General features: G+C 36.6%; 2 protein-coding genes across 3 annotated transcripts in view; both read right to left on the bottom strand.

Annotated features, from left to right (window-relative positions):
• The window catches only part of cert1a (ceramide transporter 1a), a 34873-nt gene extending 22813 nt beyond the window's left edge, over nt 1-12060 (bottom strand). The window contains exons 1-3 of one of the 2 annotated variants that reach the window (XM_048189200.1): nt 11596-12060; nt 9321-9455; nt 4970-5086 (exon numbers count right to left, since the gene is read on the bottom strand). In XM_048189200.1, coding sequence (XP_048045157.1) covers nt 4970-5086; nt 9321-9455; nt 11596-11682 — 339 coding nt within the window. In that variant the 5' untranslated portion in view covers nt 11683-12060. The remainder of the gene's footprint in view (nt 1-4969; nt 5087-9320; nt 9456-11595) is intronic. The other variant, XM_048189199.1, reaches the window with a different exon arrangement.
• A 1556-nt stretch (nt 12061-13616) lies between these two features.
• arsk (arylsulfatase family, member K) lies at nt 13617-24179 on the bottom strand. Its single transcript, XM_048189190.1, has 8 exons — nt 23762-24179; nt 23420-23549; nt 23156-23315; nt 22729-23011; nt 18481-18652; nt 18176-18400; nt 16243-16458; nt 13617-14463 (listed from the first exon to the last, which is right to left on the bottom strand). The coding sequence occupies exons 1-8, from the start codon at nt 23876-23878 to the stop codon at nt 14189-14191; spliced, it is 1578 nt and encodes a 525-aa protein (XP_048045147.1). The 5' UTR covers nt 23879-24179; the 3' UTR covers nt 13617-14188.
• Nucleotides 24180-24458: the final 279 nt, after the last annotated feature.

The raw sequence follows: 24458 nt of genomic DNA, 5'->3' as shown, positions 1-24458 counted from the left end.
TTATTATTTGATTATTTAAATCTCCCGTTTAAAAATAGGAAAATAGACATGCTACAGTTGAAATGGTTTTCTGTCTTGTATTTTTGATGTATATAATTGTTTATAATATATATTTTAAAATTGTTTTACATGCCTGTTGCCGATATAATAATGACCCATTTCCAATGTTTGTGTGCTTTTCTTCCCTTTCTTCTTTTTGTTCTTAACAGCTCCCACTCGCTGCAGTGGAGCAGTGATGCAATATTGTTCTTGTAAATACTTTCCATCATTTTAGTAATAATGAAAGTGGTAACACTTTACAATAAGGTTCATTAGTTAAACATTAGTTAATGTATTAACTAACATGAACTAACCATGAGCAATACATTTGTTACTGTATTTACTAATCTTCGTTAACATTAGTTAATGAAAATACAGTTGTTCATTGTTTGCTCACATTAGTTCACAGTGCATTACCTAATATTAACAAGATTTTAATATTGTATTAGTAAATGTTGAAATTAACATTAACAAAAATTAATAAATGCTGTATAAGTGCAGTTCATTATTATTTCATGTTAACTAATGAACCTTATTGTAGTGTTACCATGAAAGTGTACATCTCTAAAATGAAAATCAGATTGGATTCATTCCAAACGATGAAAATTAGTGCATCTAAACATTACATAGCTATTGAAAATAGCACAATGTGTCCAAGTCTGAAAGTGTACAATGTGCGTGAGATTTGAGAACCATGATGGAGGGGGAAATACTCAAGCAAACAATAACAAAAACAGTTTGGTCCTTCATAGGACTTGTATTATAGTGCACATTGCAAATTCAAATGGACCACTTTTATAGTTTTATGGTGCTTTTTATGACATTTTTGGAACTTGCCAGCCACAGTCTCTTCCCATCCTCTATTTTATGGAAAAGAACAGCAAGGACATTCTGCCAAATCATATCCAATTGTGTGCAACCAAAGTAAGAAAAACAAAAGTTTGGGAAAAGAGTTTGAAAAATTGATGACTCCTTTCATTTTCATTTTTGAGTGAATGACTATCTTTCAAGAGAACAGAAAGGCTCCTGCCTGGAGTTGTAAAACAGATTTTTAGTCACATGACAAAACTGCAATAGCACTCTTCATCAGCAGATGGCAGAAGTGTCTGTGAGTGTAAAACTGCCAGAGAACATTTGTATTTAGTATTTCTGCTGCATTTGTGTAGAAATATTACAATGTTCCCCAAAGGACTTGGTAATTTAACAACCAAACTCACTGTTGAGTTCTCATAACTCCACAAAGCTTCAGTTTATGCCTTTATGACCTTCAAAACAAGCAAAGAACTTAACATTGTTTTTCTCACAGACTCTTCTCAACACACAAAAGTCAAACAAGGACAAACATAAAACATTATGATACTTCAAGAAATGTATCTGCCTGAAAACAACTGTACACACACACACCTTTCCTGGATACAAACACCAGCTGTGTAGAAACAGCTCCACTCCTTTTATTGAGTTCAGCTCTACTCGCACATGTGAGAGCTATTCAAATCAGCACATTCCTCAGGACCCTGCCTTTGTAAATCTCTCTCAAGACATGATACGTCACCACAAACCAATGCCAGACACAATAAATATTATGTTTCTCCTCATGCAAAAGAAGCCAACATGTCACTCAGATAGACGAGCTGAAGACAATCGCATTCCCTGGCAAAAAATATGTAAAAAAAAAAAAAAAAGCAGTACAGTATGTCAAATTAGTCATGACACAGTAAGCAAACAATATGCACTAAGAAATTTTCAATGTTCAACAAGACAAGTAAATTATTTTCGCAGTTTCCGTTAGTAATCGGTCAAAGAACAATGCCAACATGGCAGGTGCAGTATGTACAGGGATGCATTATTACTACGGTCAAAGGCACATAAGAGTGTATGTGTTAAAGAGAAAATCTAGTTTAAATAAACACATGCCAAGTTCTTAGAAATACATTCTTGTCGATTTCATTTTGTCGATTTCGACAAATCAGAAGATGTTGCTCACTGAAGCTTTTATTCAGGATTACAGTGAATGGCTTAGAAGATCAAAACAATAACAAAAGCAGCGTTCTCTGATAATCCAATGCATTAACCCCATAAATGCAGAAAAAAGGAAAGTACAGCAAATCATGTATTTATTTTTCAAAATTTTTCAAAATTTTTGAAAAATAAATACATGAATAACTCTTAAAATTGAGTATGGAGTATTAATTGATAAGAAATAATAAAATGTTTTCTTTACATATTCAATACATGTGAGTGTACACATTTTAATAATCATTTCCAAATACATATTTAAAAATGTATATTTATAAATAAACAACATAACATTTGAGGAGTCACATCACACAACATATTTTACAACTTGAACTAACCTTGCCTTTTCATAAACAGGTCAAATTATCTAATATTTTAAGACACTTATTAACCTTGACACACAGTCATGAGGTTCTGCAGGGTCCTCTTTCCTGTTTTATTTTTTCAGCATGTTTTTTCAAATTGGAGTGAAGCAGTTTTGAGTTTTTTTTTTCATTACCGTATCAGGACACTTGTAACACCCCTAACATTTTGAATACGACAAAAAAAAACAGTCTTTGCATTGCCTTCCTTGTGATCCCAACATTAAGAAAGCATGAGTGAGATTTATTTTTAACAAAGTTCCAGTCAGATCAAGTCAGTAAGACACGGTTTGTTTGTTTGTTTGTTTGCTTGCTTGCTTCATTTACTGCGGATTGGTTTTAAACAAGACAGTTTGAAGCAGGCTTTTCAGAAAGAGTGAAAATAAAAGATGATGCAGTGCCAACTGGATCCGACAGTAATGTCGCAACACACAAGTCTGAGTAACAGTGTTTCTACCATGTGTCACTATTGTTTTGTCTGATACAGATCGTTTGGTATGTACTGAGTATTTATATTGCAGCGCCGGAGTCAAACAGAATAGTTATGATAGTAGTGATTTGCTGTACTTTCCTTTTTTCTGCATTTATGGGGTTAATGCATTGGATTATCAGAGAACGCTGCTTTTGTTATTGTTTTGATCTTCTAAGCCATTCACTGTACTCCTGAATAAAAGCTTCAGTGAGCAACATCTTCTGATTTGTCATCAGTAAGACATTACAACACGTTTTCATTTTATTTAAAACATGACACTGCAAATGACAATGTATATGTTTTTCACTTTATCGAATAGAATGAACTATGAATAGCCTATAAGAACGACAGTGTGACAAACAATGGCACATTCATTAATTCGTAATTAATAACCATTCATTCATAAAACACCATAAGTCATCCTTTGTCAATTATAACTGTGGTAATTCCAAATATTTAAAAGGGATAGTTCACCCAAAAATGAAAATTTGATGTTTATCTGCTTACCCCCAGGGCATCCAAGATGTAGGTGACTTTGTTTCTTCAGTAGAACACAAATGATGATTTTTAACTCCAACCGTTGCCGTCTGTCAGTCATATAATGCATGTCAATGGGAACTCCATCTATAAGAGTCAAAAAACATACAGACAAATGCAAATGAAACCCTGCGGCTCGTGACGACACATTGATGTCCTAAGACACGAAATGATCGGTTTGTGCGAGAAACCGAACAGTATTTATATTATTTTTTACATCTAATACGCCATTATGTCCAACTGCGTTCAGCACTCGCTTAGTGAGGTCTGATCGCGCTCTGACAATGGCAGTGATGTCTTGTACTCATTGAAGTATAAGCGTGAGACATCACTTCCGTCGCAAGTGCGGAACACAGTTGGACATAGTGGCGTATTAGAGGTAAAAAAATAATATAAATACTGTTCGTTTTCTTGCACAAACCGATCGTTTCGTGTCTTAGGACATCAATGTGTCGTCACGAGCCGCAGGGTTTAATTTGGATTTGTCTATGCATGTTTATTGACTCTTATAAATTGTGTTACCATTGACTTGCATTATAAGACTGACAGACGGCAATGGTTGGAGTTAAAAATCATCATTTGTGTTCTACTGAAGAAACAAAGTCACCTACATCTTGGATGCCCTGGGGGTAAGCAGATAAACATCAAATTTTCATTTTTGGGCGAACTATCCCTTTAAAGGGTTAGTTCACCTAAAAATGAGATTTCTGTCATTAATTACTAACCCTTTAAACTTTATTTGCCACAACCAAGACTTATAAAGCATATGCAATAGGCTATGCATGACATTGCTGGCAAATATTTCAACTACGTAATGAGAAATTTTTCAACATCTGAAGTTTTCAAATTCCACATGTGTAATGGAGGGGATGTTGAAAATGATTTTAATATGCAAAAATGTTACCCAATTACTGCAGTGGACATTTACTTCCAAGTCTTGAATGTGGCACGCCTGTCATAACACATATCAAGTGTTCGAAAGAGAAAGGGTCAACAACAGGATAGAAATAGCTTATTGCTTTGAAATTAAGATGGTTTTTGATGTAAAAATCTTGATAACATTATAAGTGGACCTCATTATAAAACATTATAAAATTATAAGAATATTATAAAATTGAATAAAAAAAATGCCCTTTAATGTATTTTTGAATAAATTAATAGAATAAAATTGAATAAAAAAATAAGTATCACGTAATTTATCTACTACACACCTGCATATCTAAAGAACACAACAAAGATAGAAGTCCTTAATACTAAACTATGAAAAATACACAGGTTTTTGATGATTTACACAAACGAATCCCTTAGAAATAACTCACTGTGCACTCAAATGACAGCACAAGGAAATGATAGCCAAAAAAGAAAAAGAAAAAAAAGAAAAGCATGCAGGACACATTCCACTGCACCATGCCTCCAACACCCTCCTTTCCTCAACAAAGGAAATAAAACACCCATTCAGGTTCTGCAACACAAACATGATCACTCACTATCAGAAACACACTGGAGCTGGAGCAGTTTATCTTGCTGCTTCTGAGGGACTCACCTTGTGAAGTTCGATGGTATCGATCCACTGCTGCCGGAGCAAAGGATGTTCGGCCCTCAGGTACCAGATGCTGTCGTTCACACTGATGTCAAACCGGCATTCATCAAACTCATGAGGCTGAAAGAGAAAGCATCAAAAACAAGAACAGATCATAACAATGAACATGTTGGAAAATGGATTAAACACGGGTCATCAACTTTCCATTCTCTCTGCCATTATGTTTTTGGAGCACCTTTTCCTGCTGTTCCTGATAAACAACTCCCTGCCACCACATCACAGATTTGCATTTATTGAATAGGTCAGTAGGCCGCAAACATTTTCAGATGGCAGACCACTTTAACAGTAAAACAAAACCCGCAGACCCCCTAAATCTAGGGCAAACCATTAGCTAGCTTTAAGTAATGCACAAATTGTCCATAAACTATAACTTAAATCTTTAACAATCCATACTTTTGCCAGAATGTCATTTCTTTCTTACTTAGTTGTTTAATTTTATCTAATGAACCTAAATGAGCAGACAATTCAAGGTTCAATTGCTAAGAAGTTGCACTGAACACTTACAAACAATGACATTTGACTGTCAGTTTCATTATTGAAGACAAATGAAACACTTTATCACAAATTAATCAGTTGTTGATAGATAAATAAATAGATTAATTAAATGCTGGTTTTGGTTATTTTAAATTATAATTACTTAAAGGTGCAATAGGTGATTTTCTAAAGAAAAAATTTTGTTATGCTGGTTGAAAGTCTCCTTATATCCTCATAGCAATCACTATGTTAAGCGGTCTAAGTGTATTTTTATAAAAATATACTGTCTGTGGAAGGCGTAGGACCATAAAATGTTCATTCAATCATTGCATTCGGTCTAAACGAAATGATGAGCTCCCTGTCGGTCATTGTGCGTTTATATTCCACTGCCCAGCCTGTTCACGCAGACATCATATACATCATCAGCGCATTTCTTGTACGCCGTGCAGACAGAGTGAGAATGGCAGGCAAACAGAAACAACCTAATTTTCCTCCTGAACCGACAACAAGTGGCACTGGAAAAGGATCCACGAAAAAAAAAGACAGTCAAAAAAGAGCTAAAATAATGCTACGTTTGCAATATTTCTTTTGGACAGGTAGGTACATGGTATGATTCAATTTCGTTTTGATAGTAACACATATTGTAGCTTATGTAGTTTGTGTACGTTTACGAATTAGTTCAACGACAGCAGCAGCCAGTGTCAAATCGGGAACTATTTTTATGTATTTAAACTTACTCACTGTACTGTAAAGTATTCTCACCGATGAATGACACATGATTTATTTCAATGTTGTTGTCTCTGGTCATCTCGCTTCTGGTCTGTGCGCGTTCATGTGTTTTGGAGGAGGTGTGGCTTTGGACGGTGATTTGCAGAGAGGGTGGGATCATATGCTTTCAATGCTAGCAGGCTAAAGTTAACATTTCCCAGATCACCTACTGCACCTTTAAAGTAGTTGTTTTACTTTATGATTAGTATATAAAATCTAAAAAAAAAGATAACAAATGAAACAAATGATCAATTATATATCCTTATAAATATGCAGTGTACCCCAAACAATTAAGGATAGGGCTGCACGATATATCGCATGAGATTGTCACGCGCATTTCGTCAGTAAAGCCGGTTCCCTGATTACCGCTAAATCGCCATCACCTGCTTTCAAATGGAGCGCCATTTAATAGACAGAGCCGTAGATCACTGAAAAGCCACGCAATATCGCGTTCATTATCGAAGGCGATTCATCTGCGATATGAACGCGATATTGCGTGGCTTGTCAGTGATCTACGGCTCTGTCTATTAAATGCCGCTCCATTTGAAAGCAGGTGATGGCGATTTAGCAGTAATCAGGGAACCGGCTTTACTGACGAAATGCGCGTGACAATCGCATGCGATATATCGTGCAGCCCTAATTAAGGATGCACAATTTTAAATAAAACAATGTGAGGAAATTGTTGGAACACCATTGTTTAAACAAGCAAAACCAACAAAAACTTAAGAGTGTATTTAAAAAAAATTATCTGCCTTAAAGTGCCCTTATTAAGCTATTTTAAAATTTTGTTTTAAAGGTCTCTTACAATAGATTTACATGCATCCAAGGTTTAAAAAAAACAAAAAAAAAAACACATTTTTTCATAATATACATTTGCAGCATCACCTCTGAAATGGTTTGATAAAGGGATCAGTTTTTCTAAACCCCTCATTAGGACATACAGCATAAGCTTTTTGAAGAATAAGGAAGGCAGTCTGGCGGAAGCACTTGCAAGGTGATCATTTGTGTTTATAAAGCATATACATTTTTATTTATTTTTTTTAGAAAATGACCGATCGTTTGACTTATCTTATCTTACCCTTATTCCTTGTCTGGTGTCGTTTAAAGCCCTTTGAAGCTACACTGAAACTGTCATTTTGACCTTCAACTATTTGAGGCCATTGAAGTCCACTATAAGGAGAATAATCCTGGAATGTTTTCATCAAAAACCTTAATTTCTTTTCGACTGAAGAGAGAAGGACATGGACATCTTGGATGACACAGGGGTGAGTAAATTATCAGGAAATTTTTATTAGAAAGTGAACTAATCCTTTAAAAGGTATTATCCAAACAAGCATAATACGGGCTAAAACTATAATTTAACTATAATTTCATGCATTTTACAGGGGACATACTTTGTAGTAAGTGTTTTCTGCAGGGGTAGTGGGCATGTAGTCTTTGGGACGCACACAGCTCTTATCAGAGACAGAGCAGATCCAGTCCAGAGCAGGGCTGCTGAATTCAGTCAGTGTTTCAGTAACATCTGTTATCATCAGATCATCTCTGTTTTCTCCTCTACAAAACACAATGAAATCAACCGAACACAGACATTCCAGAGGGGACTCTGGGACCAGGCCGGCTTCAAAGTGGGGCTTCAAACCGGATTCATGCAGCCAGAAAATCAAAACTGGATCCAAACAACCTGTGATCTTTAACGGTGGGCCTTTAGTCAAGTTCACTTTTTTTAGACCCTAATATACAGCATAAAGCCATCTGGGCCACGAGCATTGTGAATCTATCTAAGAGCAGTACTTTTCAAGCAGGTTCTTTTTTTACACATGCCCATTTTTATTGGAACAGTCAAAGCAAAAACTGCTCCCAGATCACCCTTTTCACAATAAGATATGCGATATGCACCGTCCGTCACAGGACGTTCCTGTGGTTCTGCTCACCCTGTTCTAATCCTCAAGACTCCTTCAATTCACTCAATACCAGAACAATGTAGCAATAGTGCGTCAACCTAAAGACATACAAAGCAGCTTTGTTGGACATTTCCTTGTAGTCTTACTGCCAAGACTTCTGTCCTTGAACCACCTCCACAACATGCAGCAGACATACAGTGCAGCAAAAATTAAAATAACTATTCTTTTTAAAATTTAAACAAGATTTGGCTAGATCATTTTTGACGCCAAGTTTACTTGACTTTTGAGAGAATACATTAAATAAATTGCTTTGGGCAGAAAACATGATCTTTCTGACAACAAACAATTGAAATTCATCTCTTTGCACAGAAAATAACCTCTGATAAGTCAAATCACATATCCAAAGCAGCTTCATAGTAATAAACAGTGTTAATGTTCATCAATTATGAAATGACTTTAATGTCAGCCACTAAGCAGCTCAACAGAATACAGAATAGTGTCATTATGCAGCCCAAGTGAGTTCAAATTTTGATTCAATTTAGTTAAATAACAGTGTCAATGTTGAAAAATTATTCAATTATGAAACAACTTCAAAAGCTGTTATATTTGAGATAACCGCAACAATTGTGCAGCTTAAATTGCAATCACATTTTGCCAAAGAATATAAAAAACACTGTTTAATCAGACTGCATTTATTATATTATATTATATTAATTTTTACAGCATTAAAGTAAATGATATGGGCCTATTTTATTATAATTTATAATTTAATATTAATTATTTTTTAAGGCCCATGATAATGATAATTCCATAAAGAAGTTGGGTGCAGTCTTGCAGGATGTTTAGTATGGATCACACTAGGATGTGTCTGTTCAAAGTAAGCAGAGAAGTACCCTTGTACTTTCTACCCAACCTCATGTTCTGCTTTGTCCACCTGAAACAATCAGGCTGTTCAAGAGAAACCCCCAAAACAAGTACGACTGCTTCCCATGGCAATAGCAGATGGATTAACACTGCATGACATACAGGAAGCGTTACTGCTCAAACATTTTAACACTGTAGTACATATCAGCTCTTTGCAATTCATATCACTGTGAAGTCAAGATAAGCCTTTGATAATCATACAGGTAAACATTACAGAACAGCCTCACCGTGATGACAGCCTTGCTGAGACAGATGGACCCTCTACAGCCGAACTCCTTCTCATCTGCTGACCTGTAGTAACTGAGAATATTGCCCTTCAGCGCAATCCAGCGGTCCTGCCATCCATGAATGTAGTTAGTCCACTGGAGACAAACAAAGTGTTTATCATACTTGATATCACATGGCTTATTGTTATCACTGCATGACTCCACACACTTGTAACATAAAGATTAAACCTTCCTGAAGGTTCAAGGCTTCAAAGTTCAGCAGGTGACTTTCAGTGTTGGGGAAAATGACTTTTAAACGTGATGCGTTACAAAATTGCGTTACTCCCTAAGAAAAGTAATGACTTTTTATGGAAAGTGATCCATTACATTTTCTCACCTTGGCTGGGCTTGCTTGTTTGTTTTTAATAACAACAATGATGACGACAATAAAAATTTATAATTATGGCAAATGTAAAGGCCCTTTCACACCAAAAGTGAAATAAATAAGCCTCAGGCTGAAGTAAATGCAAATTCAGGCCTGTACAGCAGAGAGCAGTTCAAACAAACCTTTCAAACAAACAAACCAAACAACCATTCCTGCATCAGAAGAATCGGACGCAGGGGAAGAAAGTTCAACGCTCTTACTTCAGCAATAATAAAAACAAACAAACAAACAAACCTTAAACAAATGTGATGTTTTTCTAAAGTAATGTTTGCATATTTGTATGGTTGAATTGAAGGTCAGCAGCAAAGACATTGTTTAATAAAGTGAGATTAAATACAAAGTATGCGTGTGTCATTTACAGTAACATTTAATTATTGCAGGTTTGTGTCATATTCTGAGTTTGCATTTGAAAGTTTTTATTCATTTTGAGGAATAATAAATCTGTTTTTTTGCAAGTGAGATGAATAAATGCATGCTCACATTTAATGTAGAACTACAATATTGATCATGTTTACGCAGCGTACAAACGGCTCTGCACCGGATTTCTCTCAACATGGGGACAAAGGAGGTGTCAGTCATAGAACAACAAAGTAATTTGCGTTACTTATTTGAAAAAGTAACTCAGATATTTTGTTGTAAATTTAAAGTCCCCGTGAACCGGAAGTTGCAACCGACTTTACTTCAGTGTTGTGACATATTTCCAAGTGAAACAAAATATTGAATATTGAATAGAGGTTTGTAATGTGTTACTTTACTAGTTACTTGAAAAATCTGATAATGTAACTCACGTTACTTGTAATGTAATGTAATGTAATGTAAGTACCCCCAACACTGGACTTGGGTAAAGTTGGTTTTATATTCGCACATTCGGACATCCGTATTCAATAGCCTTGTTAATCACACAACATTGGACATTCACAAGTAAATATGCCATTAAAACAATACTTGCCTATTTTGATCGACTGTGAAAAATGTTGTAAGTTGACAATCGTTGGTTGTCAATATGTCGCTGCTTAAAATTCGCAAACATTAATTTATTGCACATTTATTGGAAAGTCTGAATTTATCAGAAGTCCGAATGTGCGAATATAAAACCAACTTTACCCAAGTCAACACTGGTGACTTGCATGCATTTTTCAAACTACAATAATTGTTGCCAAGATGCCAAGTCTCTTTGCTAATGACTGCTATTTTGTTGAAACAAACTCAATTTTTTTAAAAAAATATAAATTTAGAAGTTGGATCCTCAGAATGGAAAGTAATCAATGTTTGCTAATCAGAGAAAAAAAAGATTCAGTGAAAAAATGTATTGCATGCTCTAAAACATTCCATGATTCGCCTCATAAAACATTTGCAAAAGACATTTAGAACCTAAATATAAATTGCACTTACAATAAAAGCTCCTAAATTGAATAAAAAATAATGATGTGTTTTATCAAGTCATTTATTTTCAATTACATTTAATACATCTAGCCATTTATTAATTTATTTTTTAATCTCTGCAGGTTTGGTCCTTCATACACTGCTCATGTCTGAAAGCAATGATTCTCCTATGCGAGTTATTGACCGTTCGAACCGATTCAGTCCAATTCGTTTTGATCGACTGTCACAAAACCGGTTCAGTTGGTTCATTAAAACGATTCTTTAGGTATCGGACATAGCTCATGTTACTGATAGTATTGGTAGGGCATAACATGCACAATCACAAAAAAACTCCCAAAAAGCGGCGTTTTAGCGATATTGAAGCAAACGAAAGTAACTCACTAACCTTAATGTCAACAACACCAACTAAAATTACTGTTGAACACTAATACAAGTTGGAAAAACTGTAGTGTTTAACAGTTCTGTTACCTTGCTGAGCTTGCCGCCGAGCTCGTCCAGCAGCTCTGACTCCGGGTCCAAATCCTCATCTGAACCCGACGAGCTGCAGTCCGACATCAGGAAAGATTATGAAAAATTCCGCGATCGTCCTGTTATCAATTTTAACCAGATTGTGATATGAATTAAACAGACATAACACCAATACTAGCTTTTAAATCGCTTAAGGTCAAAGGTAAAAAGTGCCAGGTGTAAAAGCCCATCCTACTCCAGTATCAAACTAATGACGACATGCGGCGACGAGTTCAATATATCGATAGAGTTTGTGTCTTCATGCCACGCGCTTGATCCGTACTCCAAAGATTCACGTGACTAGTGTTGCAATAGAAGTAAAACATCAATACTGCACGTCTACAATAAACTGCGGGTCTGACACACACTGTCTACTGTCGCCTGTACACACACGATTCACGTTTATCTTCTGGGTTTTAAAGTTTTGGCTTTTTAACATCACCCCCTTTCGGTAGTACAAAGTATTACAGAAACAATGTTTCATCTCCTCCACTTGTTTACTCCAGGATTCTGTCAAAAAAAAAATCACGTTCAAAAACAAAAAGAGTACACAATTATTATGCTTTTGGACATGGCACCATAATAATATCATGACATTCTAAGTAAGTGCCATGTAAATACGATGATATATGCATAATATTATTATTTAATAATACCATGGTATGAATATCATCTGATGGCTGTGGAAAACCAGCAAGATCTAACAAAAACATAGAGCAGACTGAAACAAATAAAGGTCATAAATAATCTCAAGATCAAGCATATTTGTACAATTTTATTTATAATTTATTGTAATGCATTATATTATTAAACTTATATTATTTCTTATTTTATTTTCTTATTTATTTGAGGATTTGTTCAAATATTGTATTTATTTTTATGAATTGTGCAGCACTTTGTGTCAACTTCTGTTGCTTTTAATTAATTGGACTTGACTTGGTCTTTAAAGCTGGCATCAAACGGATGCAATATTCTGAAACAGCTTCTTGGACAAGAAAAAAAAAATGTAGGGCGGGACTTGATTTTGTCCATCAGGAACTGATTGGTTTGTTGTGCATTGCTATGGCTGTGATGTCATGTGAGTGACAGGTTGTCCCGCCCTCATCATCAGAGAAGAGATGTAGCTGCAAGAGGGAGGGTAAGTTATTTGAATAAAGATTACACATAAATTAAAAATTAAATAAATAATGATTTGCACAGATAAAACATTTATAATAAATACTGCAAAATTCCATTAAAAAAAAGAATTGTCCATTTTGATTTTCATGGTACGGAAGAGGATTAGGGCCAAGCAATAATAATAAAATAAAACCATCGCGAGCTTAAAGTTGTTAAATTTCGAGAAAAAACTCATTAAATTTCGAGAAAAAAGTCGAAATAAAATGTTGAGAATAAAGTCATTAAATTACGAGAAAAAAAGTCGTTAAATTATGAGAACAAATTCGTAATTTAACAAATTTGTTCTCGTAATTTAACGACTTTTTTCTCATAATTTATTGTTTATTCTCAACATTTTATCTCGACTTTTTTCTCGAAATTTAACGACATTTTTCTCATAATTCAACAAATTTGTTCTCGTAATTTAATGACTTTTTTCTCGTAATCTAATGACTTTATTCTCAACATTTTATCTCGACTTTATTCTTGAAATTTAACGAGTTTTTTTCTCGTAATTTAATGACTTCATTCTTAATATTTATCTCGACCTTTTTCTCGAAATTTAACGAGTTTATTCTCAACATTTTATTTCGACTTTTTTCTCAAAATTGAACGAGTTTTTTCTCGAAATTTAACAACTTTAATCTCGAGATGGTTTTATTTTTTTATTATTGCTTGGCCCTAATCCTCTTCCGTATCATGGTGACTTACAGAGATATATATATATTAAAATTCCTATCACTGTACCACCATAGTACTTTTAGGGTAGTGCCTTTATTTAAATAAATACATCCATATCTTTAAAAACATTAAAAATGATCAAATCAGATCTTTAAATGTTTATTTACAAGAAAAACAGAGTGCAATCATTTAAGCAACTGTAGTAAATACAGTAAGCTCTTTGTGATGCAAACTGTTCAAGTACACTATCTGAGTAGCCTTGACTAAGGGGGCGTTTCCACAACACTGTTTTCAACTGTTTTGGGGGCCTGAAAACGCAAACATTTGAAAAGGGGTTTCAAAGTGCATGTTTTTGAAAACTATACTGTTAACATATCCATGTAAATTACAAAACCACAAATTTGAGAAAAAACGGTGATGTCATGCGCATTGTGTGTTCACTCAATAGTCATGTGGTATTTCTTTACAAAGTGACATCACCAACTACTGGCCTGGCATGAATAATACAGCGTTTTTAGTCGTCTTCGCAGATCCATGTGAACAGTGTGTTTGACAACGTTGTCGTCTGTGCGCAACAAATGCAAAGGAAAAACGTTTCTGTTTTTAGTGCATTGTTGTCGTGTGAACATACCCTTATGCAGACTACATTGTTCTTTTGTTCCGAATAGAAGCATGAATCGTCTGTGCTGATCATGGACGGCTATAAACCAAATGGTCAATCAAACCCTAATAGCCATTCCTCAATGTCTCTCTCATAGGACTTGGCATCTTTTTGCCAGTCAATATGCCATCGTAGGTTGGCTATGACCTGAGAGTAACTGTCCCCTAGACTTTTCTTCCATTCCAGAAACTGTTGTTTATTGTAGCGGTGAACACTTTGAGAGACACTGGGGTAGTCCAAAATTCTGCGTAACTGCTTGTCCAAGTCCTGACATACATCAGGAAAATGTGATGCAACATTTCTCAATTCTGATTCATCTTTGGACAAGTCTGTGGAAAGAACATTGAAATCATTAACTTAGGACAGCTGTCATATGAAAAACATCATAACAGGAACATCACATCCTTGTTGTGCAGAATACTATGTCAAGACCATATGTTTGATTAGATATCATCAGCATACAGTATCTCATAGAAGTGAGTACACCCCTCACATTTTTGTAAATATTTTATTATATCTTTTCATGTGACAACACTGAAGAAATGACACTTTGCCACAATGTAAAGTAGTGAGTGTACCGCTTGTATAACAGTGTAAATTTGCTGTCCCCTCAAAATCACTCAACACACAGCCATTAATGTCTAAACCGCTGGCCACAAAAGTGAGTACACCCTTAAGTGAAAATGTCCAAATTGGGCCCAATTAACCATTTTCTCTCCCCTGTGTCATGTGACTCGTTAGTGTTACAAGGTCTCAGGTGTGAATGGGGAGCAGGTGTGTTAAATTTGGTGTTATCGCTCTCACTCTCTCATATTGGTCACTGGAAGTTCAACATGGCACCTCATGGCAAAGAACTCTCTGAGGATCTGGAAAACAGAATTGTTGCTCTACATAAAGATGGCCTAGGCTATAAGAAGATTGCCAAGACCCTGAAACTGAGCTGCAGCACGGTGGCCAAGACCATACAGCAGTTTAACAGGACAGGTTCCACTCAGAACAGGCCTTGCCATGGTCGACCACAGAAGTTGAGTGCACATGCTCAGCGTCATATCCAGAGGTTGTGTTTGGGAAATAGACGAATGAGTGCTGCCGCATTGCTGCAGAGATTGAAGGGGTCGGGGGGTCGACCTGTCAGTGCTCAGACCATACGCCGCACACTGCATCAAATTGGTCTACATGGCTGTCGTCCCAGAAGGAAGCTTCTTCTAAAGATGATGCACAAGAAAGCCCGCAAACATTTTGCTGAAGACAAACAGACTAAGGACATGGATTACTGGAACCATGTCCCGTGGTCTGATGAGACCAAGATAAACTTATTTGGTTCAGATGGTGTCAAGCCTGTGTTGCGGCAACCAGGTGAGGAGTACAAAGACAAGTGTGTCTTGCCTACAGTCAAGCATGGTGGTGGGAGTGTCATGGTCTGGGGCTGCATGAGTGCTGCCGGCACTGGGGAGCTACAGTTCATTGAGGGAACCATGAATGAGCAGAGCATGATCCCCTCCCTTCGGAGACTGGGCCGCAGGGCAGTATTCCAACATGATAACGACCCCAAACACACCTCCAAGATGACCACTGCCTTGCTAAAGAAGCTGAGGCTAAAGGTGATGGACTGGCCAAGCGTGTCTTTAGACCTAAACTCTATTGAGCATCTGTGGGGCATCCACAAACAGAAGGTGGAGGAGCGCAAGGTCTCTAACATCCATCAGCTCCGTGATGTCGTCATGGAGGAATGGAAGAGGACTCCAGTGGCAACCTGTGAAGCTCTGGTGAACTCCATGCCAAGAGGGTTAAGGCAGTGCTGGAAAATAATGGTGGCCACACAAAATATTGACACTTTGGGCCCAATTTGGACATTTTTTTTCTTAGGGGTGTACTACTTTTGTGGCCAGCGGTTTAGACATTAATGGCTGTGTGTTGAGTTATTTTGAGGGGACAGCAAATTTACACTGTTATACAAGCTGTACACTCACTACTTTACATTGTAGCAAAGTGTCATTTCTTCAGTGTTGTCACATGAAAAGATATAACAAAAAATATTTACAAAAATGTGAGGGGTGTGCTCACTTCTGTGAGATACTGTAACTATCATGAAAGAAAAAAAAACTTACTAAAAAGCTGTGGAGGAACGGTCAAACCATCTGCATATGTGATGTACTTCCACTCGGCGATCCTCAGCATATATGTAGAGGCGTTGGCATTGCAGCCATGATATTCACTGAGCACCCAGCCAGGATGAGGCTCAGCTGAATGAACACTGACCTCAGAAACCAGAGGGATCAGCGAGTGACCACTGAGACCCCCTGGCTGTGGAACACCAGCAAGATCTAACAAAAACACATACAGAGCAGATGGAAACAGATGAAAACAATTCCAAGGTATAATTCATCCCGAAAATCAAAAATTCAGCAATTACAGAAAATGAATCTTTTTTCTTTTTGCATTTCTTATTTATAATTTGTTATATGTGTTATGTTATTAAAATTATATATTTTTATTTCCATTTTGCATTTCTTATTCATGTTTTTGAGAGAATCCTCTTATTCTTACCAAGGCTATATTTATTTGATCAAAAAGACAGTAAAAATGATAATATTGTGAAATATTACAATTTAAAATAATTGTTTTCTATTTGAATATATTTTAAAATGTAATTTATTCCTGTGATGACAAAGCAGAATTTTCAGCATCATTACTCCATACTTAGTTACAGGGTCACATGATCTTTCAGAAATCATTCTTACATGCGGATTTGCTGCTCAAGAAACATTTATTATTATTTTCAATATTGAAAACAATTGTGCTGCTTCATATTTTTGTGGAAACCATGATACTTTTTTCAGGATTCTTTGATGAATAGAAGTTCAAAAGAAAAGCATTTTATAACATCAGAAATGTCCTTGTTAAATGTAATTTAATGTTCCCTTGCTTAAAAAAAATTAAAGTACTTTTTTCAACAAAAAAAAAAAAAACCTTTTTTGCTAGTTTATATACTCATGGTAGCAACTGATTTACATGTAAGCTAAAAACATATATTTAAAAATAATTATATATATAAAAATTTGTCCAAACAGTTTTTTTTTTTTGTATTATATACATTCAAATATATTTTGTTTTGGGCTGTAGTATGAACCTTTTTTCTTCTTCTTAAGATTCACCCAAATACCAAGCCATGCTTTATTTCGAGTAACTGTTAACAACCACAAAGAACCTCAGCCTATAACAAAACAACATATTAAAGGGTTAGTTCACCCAAAAATGAAAATTCTGTCATTAATTACTCACCCTCATGCCGTTCCAGACCTTCGTTAATCTTCGGAACACAAATTAAGAATATTTTAGTTGAAATCCGATGGCTCAGTGAGGCCTTCATAGGGAGCAATGACACCTCCTCTCTCAAGATCCATTAATATACTTAAAACATATTTAAATCAGTTCATGTGAGCACAGTGGTTCAATATTAATATTATAAAGCGACGAGAATATTTTTGGTGCGCCAAAAAAAAACAAAATAACGACTTATTTAGTGATGGCCGATTTCAAAACACTGCTTCAGGAAGCATCGGATCATAAATGAATCAGTGTATCGAATCTGCTGTTCAGAGCGCCAAAGTCACGTGATTTCAGCCGTTGGCAGTTTGACACGCGATCCGAATCATGATTTGACACACTGATTCATTTGTGCTCTGAAGCTTCATGAAGCATTGTTTTTAAAATCGGCCATCACTATATAAGTCATTATTTTGTTTTTTTTGGCGCACCAAAAATATTCTTGTCGCTTTATAATATTAATATTGAACCACTGTACTCACATGAACTGATTTAAATATGTTTTAAGTATATTAATGGATCTTGAGAGAGGAAGTGTCATTGCTCCCTATGAAGGCCTCACTGAGCCATCGGATTTCAACTAAAATATCTTAATTTGTGTTCCGAAGATTAACGAAGGTCTTACGTGTGTGGAACGGCATGAGGGTGAGTAATAAATGACATTATTTTCATTTTTGGGTGAACTAACCCTTTAATACTAGTCTCCAGCCTTACCAAGCACAGAGGGATAAATGTCCACTAGTGATACAGGTAGACTGATTTCAAAGCCAGATTTCACCCCTGGGCCCATTATAAGCAGAGGGACATGAGAGCTGCCCTCAAACATGGACATCTTATAGAACTGCCTGTGTTCCATGGCCAGATCCCCATGATCTGAAGTGAAAAGTACGACTGTCCTGTTCAGTAAGCCAGTGTCTCTGAGAACAGCTATCACCTCACCTACAAACACAGAATGACAGTATGTCATTACATCAAATCCAGAGACAAAACAACACTTATAAATGCATCTGGCTGCTCACCCAACATGCTGTCTGTTTCAGCACACATAGCATAGTAAAAGGCTCTTATGTTACGGATCTCTTCTTCCGTGAAGTGGTCACTGCAGTTTTTGGTGAAGGTGGAATAGAAATCCACAGGGTGCATATCTTCAAACCGCAACCACTTCGGAACAGACACTTGATCGTAAGAAACCTTAGAGAGAAAACACGATCAGTGTCACAGTAGCTCAGATAAACTTCCTGTGGGACTGACACTGTTATTAGTGTACCATGCTGTGGACAAAATGACAATTATAATGAACCAAAATATACAAACATTATATTGTGTATTTGTAATAGTGTTATTTTTAATATTATGTATATACTATTATAGTGTTGGTTAATATTTTGAATTAGCTCTTATTTTGAAATTTTCAGTTTTAATTTTAATTTTAGTAATTTTGTCATGTGCTTTTTTTTTTTTTAAAAAAAGAAATATTTCTATTTAGACATTAGATTTATTTTTATTTCATTTTTAGGGCCCGAGCACCAATGGTGTGAGGACCCAATTGTAATTGCTCGGCCAATTCTTCTTCTTCTCCGAAATGAATCACAGTTTTGAGGGCCTAAACGTGCTCGAAAACTCATGAAACTTTGCACACGCGTCAGAAGTGGTGAAAATTTACATCTGATATGGGTTTCAGAATTAGGTGTGGCAAAATGGCTCGATAGCACCACCTACAAAATTTCAATTAAGCACCCTTTGTGCTACATTTCACGTACAGGTATGAAATTTGGTAGACAGATGTAACAGCCCAATACCTACAAAAAAGCCCCTGGGTGCAAAATCTGTAAACCCATCAGGAAGTGAGATATTTTGAATTTTCTTTGCAAAATTTTGGCAGTTTTTGTTTTAAACTTAACTTAATGTTGTTTAACCAGAACAACATCATATTTGGTCAGTCTAATCTAAAGGCCTTAGCGATGTTACATTGCGTAGATCTTGAGTTTTCGCTGAAGGGCGTGCCGTGACGGCCTGACAAAGTCAGATGTTTCACCATGAAAGAGGAAGGAGTTGTAACTCGGGAATACCATGTCCGACCTGCCCCCAAACTTGTTTGATAAGAGTCCTGGCCTGAAGACATCTACATGCAAATATTCAGTTAGTCATAGTGCCACCTCCAGGCAACAGGAAATGGCATGCTTTACACTGTAATTCACTCCCTGAAACACATTTAAATATGCCACAAAGTACCAAATATGCTAGAAACATTAAATTATGCAATACTTGACTAAGTGCTAAAGTATGCAATTAACGCCAAGAAACAGGAAGTTGTTGTAACTCAGGCATACAATGTCCGATCTGCTCCAAACTTCACATATATAATAGTCCTGGCCTGAAGACACTACAAGACAATATTCAGTAACAGTCAAAGTGCCACCTGTTGGCAGCAGGACGTGTGGCACTTTGAAATGACCTGGTGAGCTCAGGTGCGAGGGCCCTTTCATCGCTGCTTGCAGCTTTAATTAGTTTTAGTAATTTTAGTTCTAAAACTTATATATTTCAGTTAGTTGCCAAGGCAACATTTCTATTTTTTTTTTTTTTTACTTTGAGTTTAGGTTTTATGTCTAATATTTATAATTTAAGCTTTATTTCAAATACTGAAAACTATTTTTAATAGTTTTAATTAATAATAACACTGAACACTAATTAAAAGTGTGAACTGACACGTTTTCTTAAAAATGTTGAGATGTACACAAATGTTTTACAAGTATAAAAGTGTCACTCTTGGGATTTTACACTTGAAATTGTTAAACCAGGGTCATTTTTAACTGTGGGTAAACATAATCTTGGGTTATCCTGTTCACATTATTCATACTTTACCCTAAGACAGTAATTAATTTTGTGTTGACAGACATGATTTAAGATTTCATACTCTACATTTACAGTGGGTACGGAAAGTATTCAGACCCCCTTAAATTGTTCACTCTCTGTTATATTGCAGCCATTTGCTAAAATCATTTAAGTTCATTTTTTTTCCTCATTAATGTACACACAGCACCCCATATTGACAGAAAAACACAGAATTGTTGACATTTTTGCAGATTTATTAAAAAAGAAAAACTGAAATATCATATGGTCCCAAGTATTCAGACCCTTTGCTGTGACACTCATATATTTAACTCAGGTGCTGTCCATTTCTTCTGATCATCCTTGAGATGGTTCTACACCTTCATTTGAGTCCAGCTGTGTTTGATTATACTGATTGGACTTGATTAGGAAAGCCACACACCTGTCTATATAAGACCTTACAGCTCACAGTGCATGTCAGAGCAAATGAGAATCATGAGGTCAAAGGAACTGCCTGAAGAGCTCAGAGACAGAATTGTGGCAAGGCACAGATCTGGCCAAGGTTACAAAAAAATTTCTGCTGCACTTAAGGTTCCTAAGAGCACAGTGGCCTCCATAATCCTTAAATGGAAGACGTTTGGGACGACCAGAACCCTTCCTAGAGCTGGCCGTCCGGCCAAACTGAGCTATCGAGGGAGAAGAGCTTTGGTGAAAGAGGTAAAGAAGAACCCAAAGATCACTGTGGCTGAGCTCCAGAGATGCAGTCGGGAGATGGGAGAAAGTTGTAGAAAGTCAACCATCACAGCAGCCCTCCACCAGTCGGGGCTTTATGGCAGAGTGGCCCGACGGAAGCCTCTCCTCAGTGCAAGACACATGAAAGCCCGCATGGAGGACTCCAAGATGGTGAGAAATAAGATTCTCTGGTCTGATGAGACTAAGATAGAACTTTTTGGCCTTAATTCTAAGTGGTATGTGTGGAGAAAACCAGGCACTGCTCATCACCTGTCCAATACAGTCCCAACAGTGAAGCATGGTGGTGGCAGCATCATGCTGTGGGGGTGTTTTTCAGCTGCAGGGACAGGACGACTGGTTGCAATCGAGGGAAAGATGAATGTGGCCAAGTACAGGGATATCCTGGACGAAAACCTTCTCCAGAGTGCTCAGGACCTCAGACTGGGCCGAAGGTTTACCTTCCAACAAGACAATGACCCTAAGCACACAGCTAAAATAACGAAGGAGTGGCTTCACAACAACTCCGTGACTGTTCTTGAATGGCCCAGCCAGAGCCCTGACTTAAACCCAATTGAGCATCTCTGGAGAGACCTAAAAATGGCTGTCCACCAACGTTTACCATCCAACCTGACAGAACTGGAGAGGATCTGCAAGGAGGAATGGCAGAGGATCCCCAAATCCAGGTGTGAAAAACTTGTTGCATCTTTCCCAAAAAGACTCATGGCTGTATTAGATCAAAAGGGTGCTTCTACTAAATACTGAGCAAAGGGTCTGAATACTTAGGACCATGTGATATTTCAGTTTTTCTTTTTTAATAAATCTGCAAAAATGTCAACAATTCTGTGTTTTTCTGTCAATATGGGGTGCTGTGTGTACATTAATGAGGAAAAAATATATACTTAAATGATTTTAGCAAATGGCTGCAATATAACAAAGAGTGAAAAATTTAAGGGGGTCTGAATACTTTCCGTACCCACTGTATAAGCCCTGGGTTGACATCTTATTGCCTATATTAACACATTTACATTTATGTTTTAATACCTGCTTGTCCATTTGTGGAAAAGTTTCAGCATAAATCCACTGTCTTAAAGGGAGAGTTCATGCAAAAATGAAAAATTTTGTCATCATTTTCTCACCTTCCTGTATGAGTTTCTTTCCTCTGTTGAATGCAAAAGAATTCTGAAGAATGTGGTAACCAGACAGTTGCTGGTTTAGAACAAAATGATGACAGAATCTTAATTTTTTGGTAAACTATCCCTTTAAGCCTTCAGAAACAAATTCAAAAGACAACGACAATTTTTAGAATTGTCTTCACTACAAAGTGTAAAAAATTCTATTTTACTTTTTCATGTTACTTTTGTCTGTCACTCTTTAATTGTTTCCCTATGAAACTGAATCTAAACACACTGCATAAAAGTTTTTGTGATTGTAAAAAGTGCATGAATATTCTGAGACAAGCCTTGCTCACTTTCTGATTCTCTGGATTCAAATCCCATGATTAAGTGCAGCCATGATTAAAATCATCCAATTTGAATGCGATTCTAACATTTACAGATTTGGTGAGAACATGCGATAAATAATTTTTCTATTTATGAAGCTGTGCCACCCTCATTGAGATTTTTGCCTGCTGGATGTTCACATTTTTTTCTTAATTCTTGCTGAACATTTACACATTATCCATCCCTCCATTATATCAAGCAACTTGCCTTGTTTAGCCAATACGGGGAGGTACGGAAGGTGGAACCCCCGGCTGTGGGTCCCAAAGAGTCTGTGCGGTACGGGTGGGGAAGATTCAGCCCCAGGTACAGTGCAAATGGCTGGGCGAGAGATGCAGCAGTGTGCCGGATCCACTGGACCGCAGCGTCAGTGATGTTCCAGTCTTTAGTCATTACCCTCTTTGTGGACGTATCACCCACCAGATCTGTGACCGGACGGCCCTCTTGTCTCAGCAGGAATGGAACGTCTCTGGTCCACGCCTCCACACGATTACTGAACAGACAGGTGTTTATAGAGATCCTGAGTAACCACAAGTGTACTAGAAAGTGTTCAAATACTTTTTGCCTTCATATGCATTGTTTTGTCATTTTATAAAACATGTGTCCAAATACATTTTTGGGCCTACACAAGTGTCACCTGACAGAGTGATCTCCTGATGTGTAGTCTAGTTTCCCCATGCTATGAGTGTGGTATCCATTCTTTCCTAAGACGTCCATCCATGTAGTGGCATTGGGATCAAGACATTTATAGTTGTTCCAGGCCTGAGTCAAATGAACAAACTGTCCACTCCACATAGCTGCCAACACAAACATACACTTAGGGACATCAATATGTTTACCATGTTGCTGTAATGCAGGTGCACAATAAATATCAATACACAGAGGCTGACTAATACCCTACCTGCCCTTGAGGGACAGCAGATGGGTGAATTAGTGTAGGAGTTGAGAAAAACAGCACCCATTTCCCTCATGTAGTTGATGTAAGGCAGCTGTACAACTTTATTTCCTGGATGAAAAGTTAACCTGCCATCCTTCAGAAATAAGAAAACAAAAGTCATATAACACAGATTCTGTCTTAAAACATAGAGAATTGCCTACATAAGCGTTTCCTTTCTAGTTAGCCAGCTCTCTAGGTTTTGAAACACAGCCAGTATTTCTGCAAAGTTAAAACGACTGGAAAGTTAGTTAATGGGTACAGTTGACACGTGATTTAAAGTATTATAGTGTAAAATGAGTAACTTACGAAGGCATCAGACATGAGCATGACTATGTTTGGTCTGTCATGTGATGTCCAGTTCGGATACATGCAGTGAGCGTTCATATGAAAAATCAACACCAATAACAAACGGAAAATGAGCATGTTTCTGCATCCAGATGCCAGCAGAGTCTTAAAAACTACTTTTAAAGACGACGAAGGTTTGAAAATGAGGCTTCTTTGTGTCTTCTCTCCTTATGAAGCGATGACCGCTCTGCATATCCAATGAAATCGCACTATCACTGACATGTCTATTTACGCATAACATTAGAAGGCCGTATTATATCGGTTTAGTTACTATTTTCCCTGAGTAATCTTTAATATGCAAGTTCATTTTTAGAGATATCCCTTCATCTTTTCCTTTTCCGTAAACAATCAGGTACAAATCGCCACCTACTGGACAACATTCAATACTGCCGTAGACAAAATTCATGAGTGATCCTATGAAGGAAATGTATTGAATATATAATTAAAATTATTTTGAATTTGATGCGAGTATATTAAAACAATAGCCAGTAACATGCATACTGTATGCCTATACTATATATAACCTTACTTATTAGCAAATAATCAACTGCATGTAAACCGGAGTTTTGCTCGTGTATTGAATATATAATGTTTAAATTAAAATGGAAACATTTTTTATATTGTAATAGTTGTTTTCTTACAAAAATGTAAAACCTAT

This window comes from Megalobrama amblycephala, linkage group LG4 (genome assembly GCF_018812025.1).
Source record: "Megalobrama amblycephala isolate DHTTF-2021 linkage group LG4, ASM1881202v1, whole genome shotgun sequence".
NCBI classification, from domain to species: domain Eukaryota; kingdom Metazoa; phylum Chordata; class Actinopteri; order Cypriniformes; family Xenocyprididae; genus Megalobrama; species Megalobrama amblycephala.
Note: the sequence above shows the minus strand (reverse complement) of the source record. Positions and strands in the feature narration are given on the sequence as shown.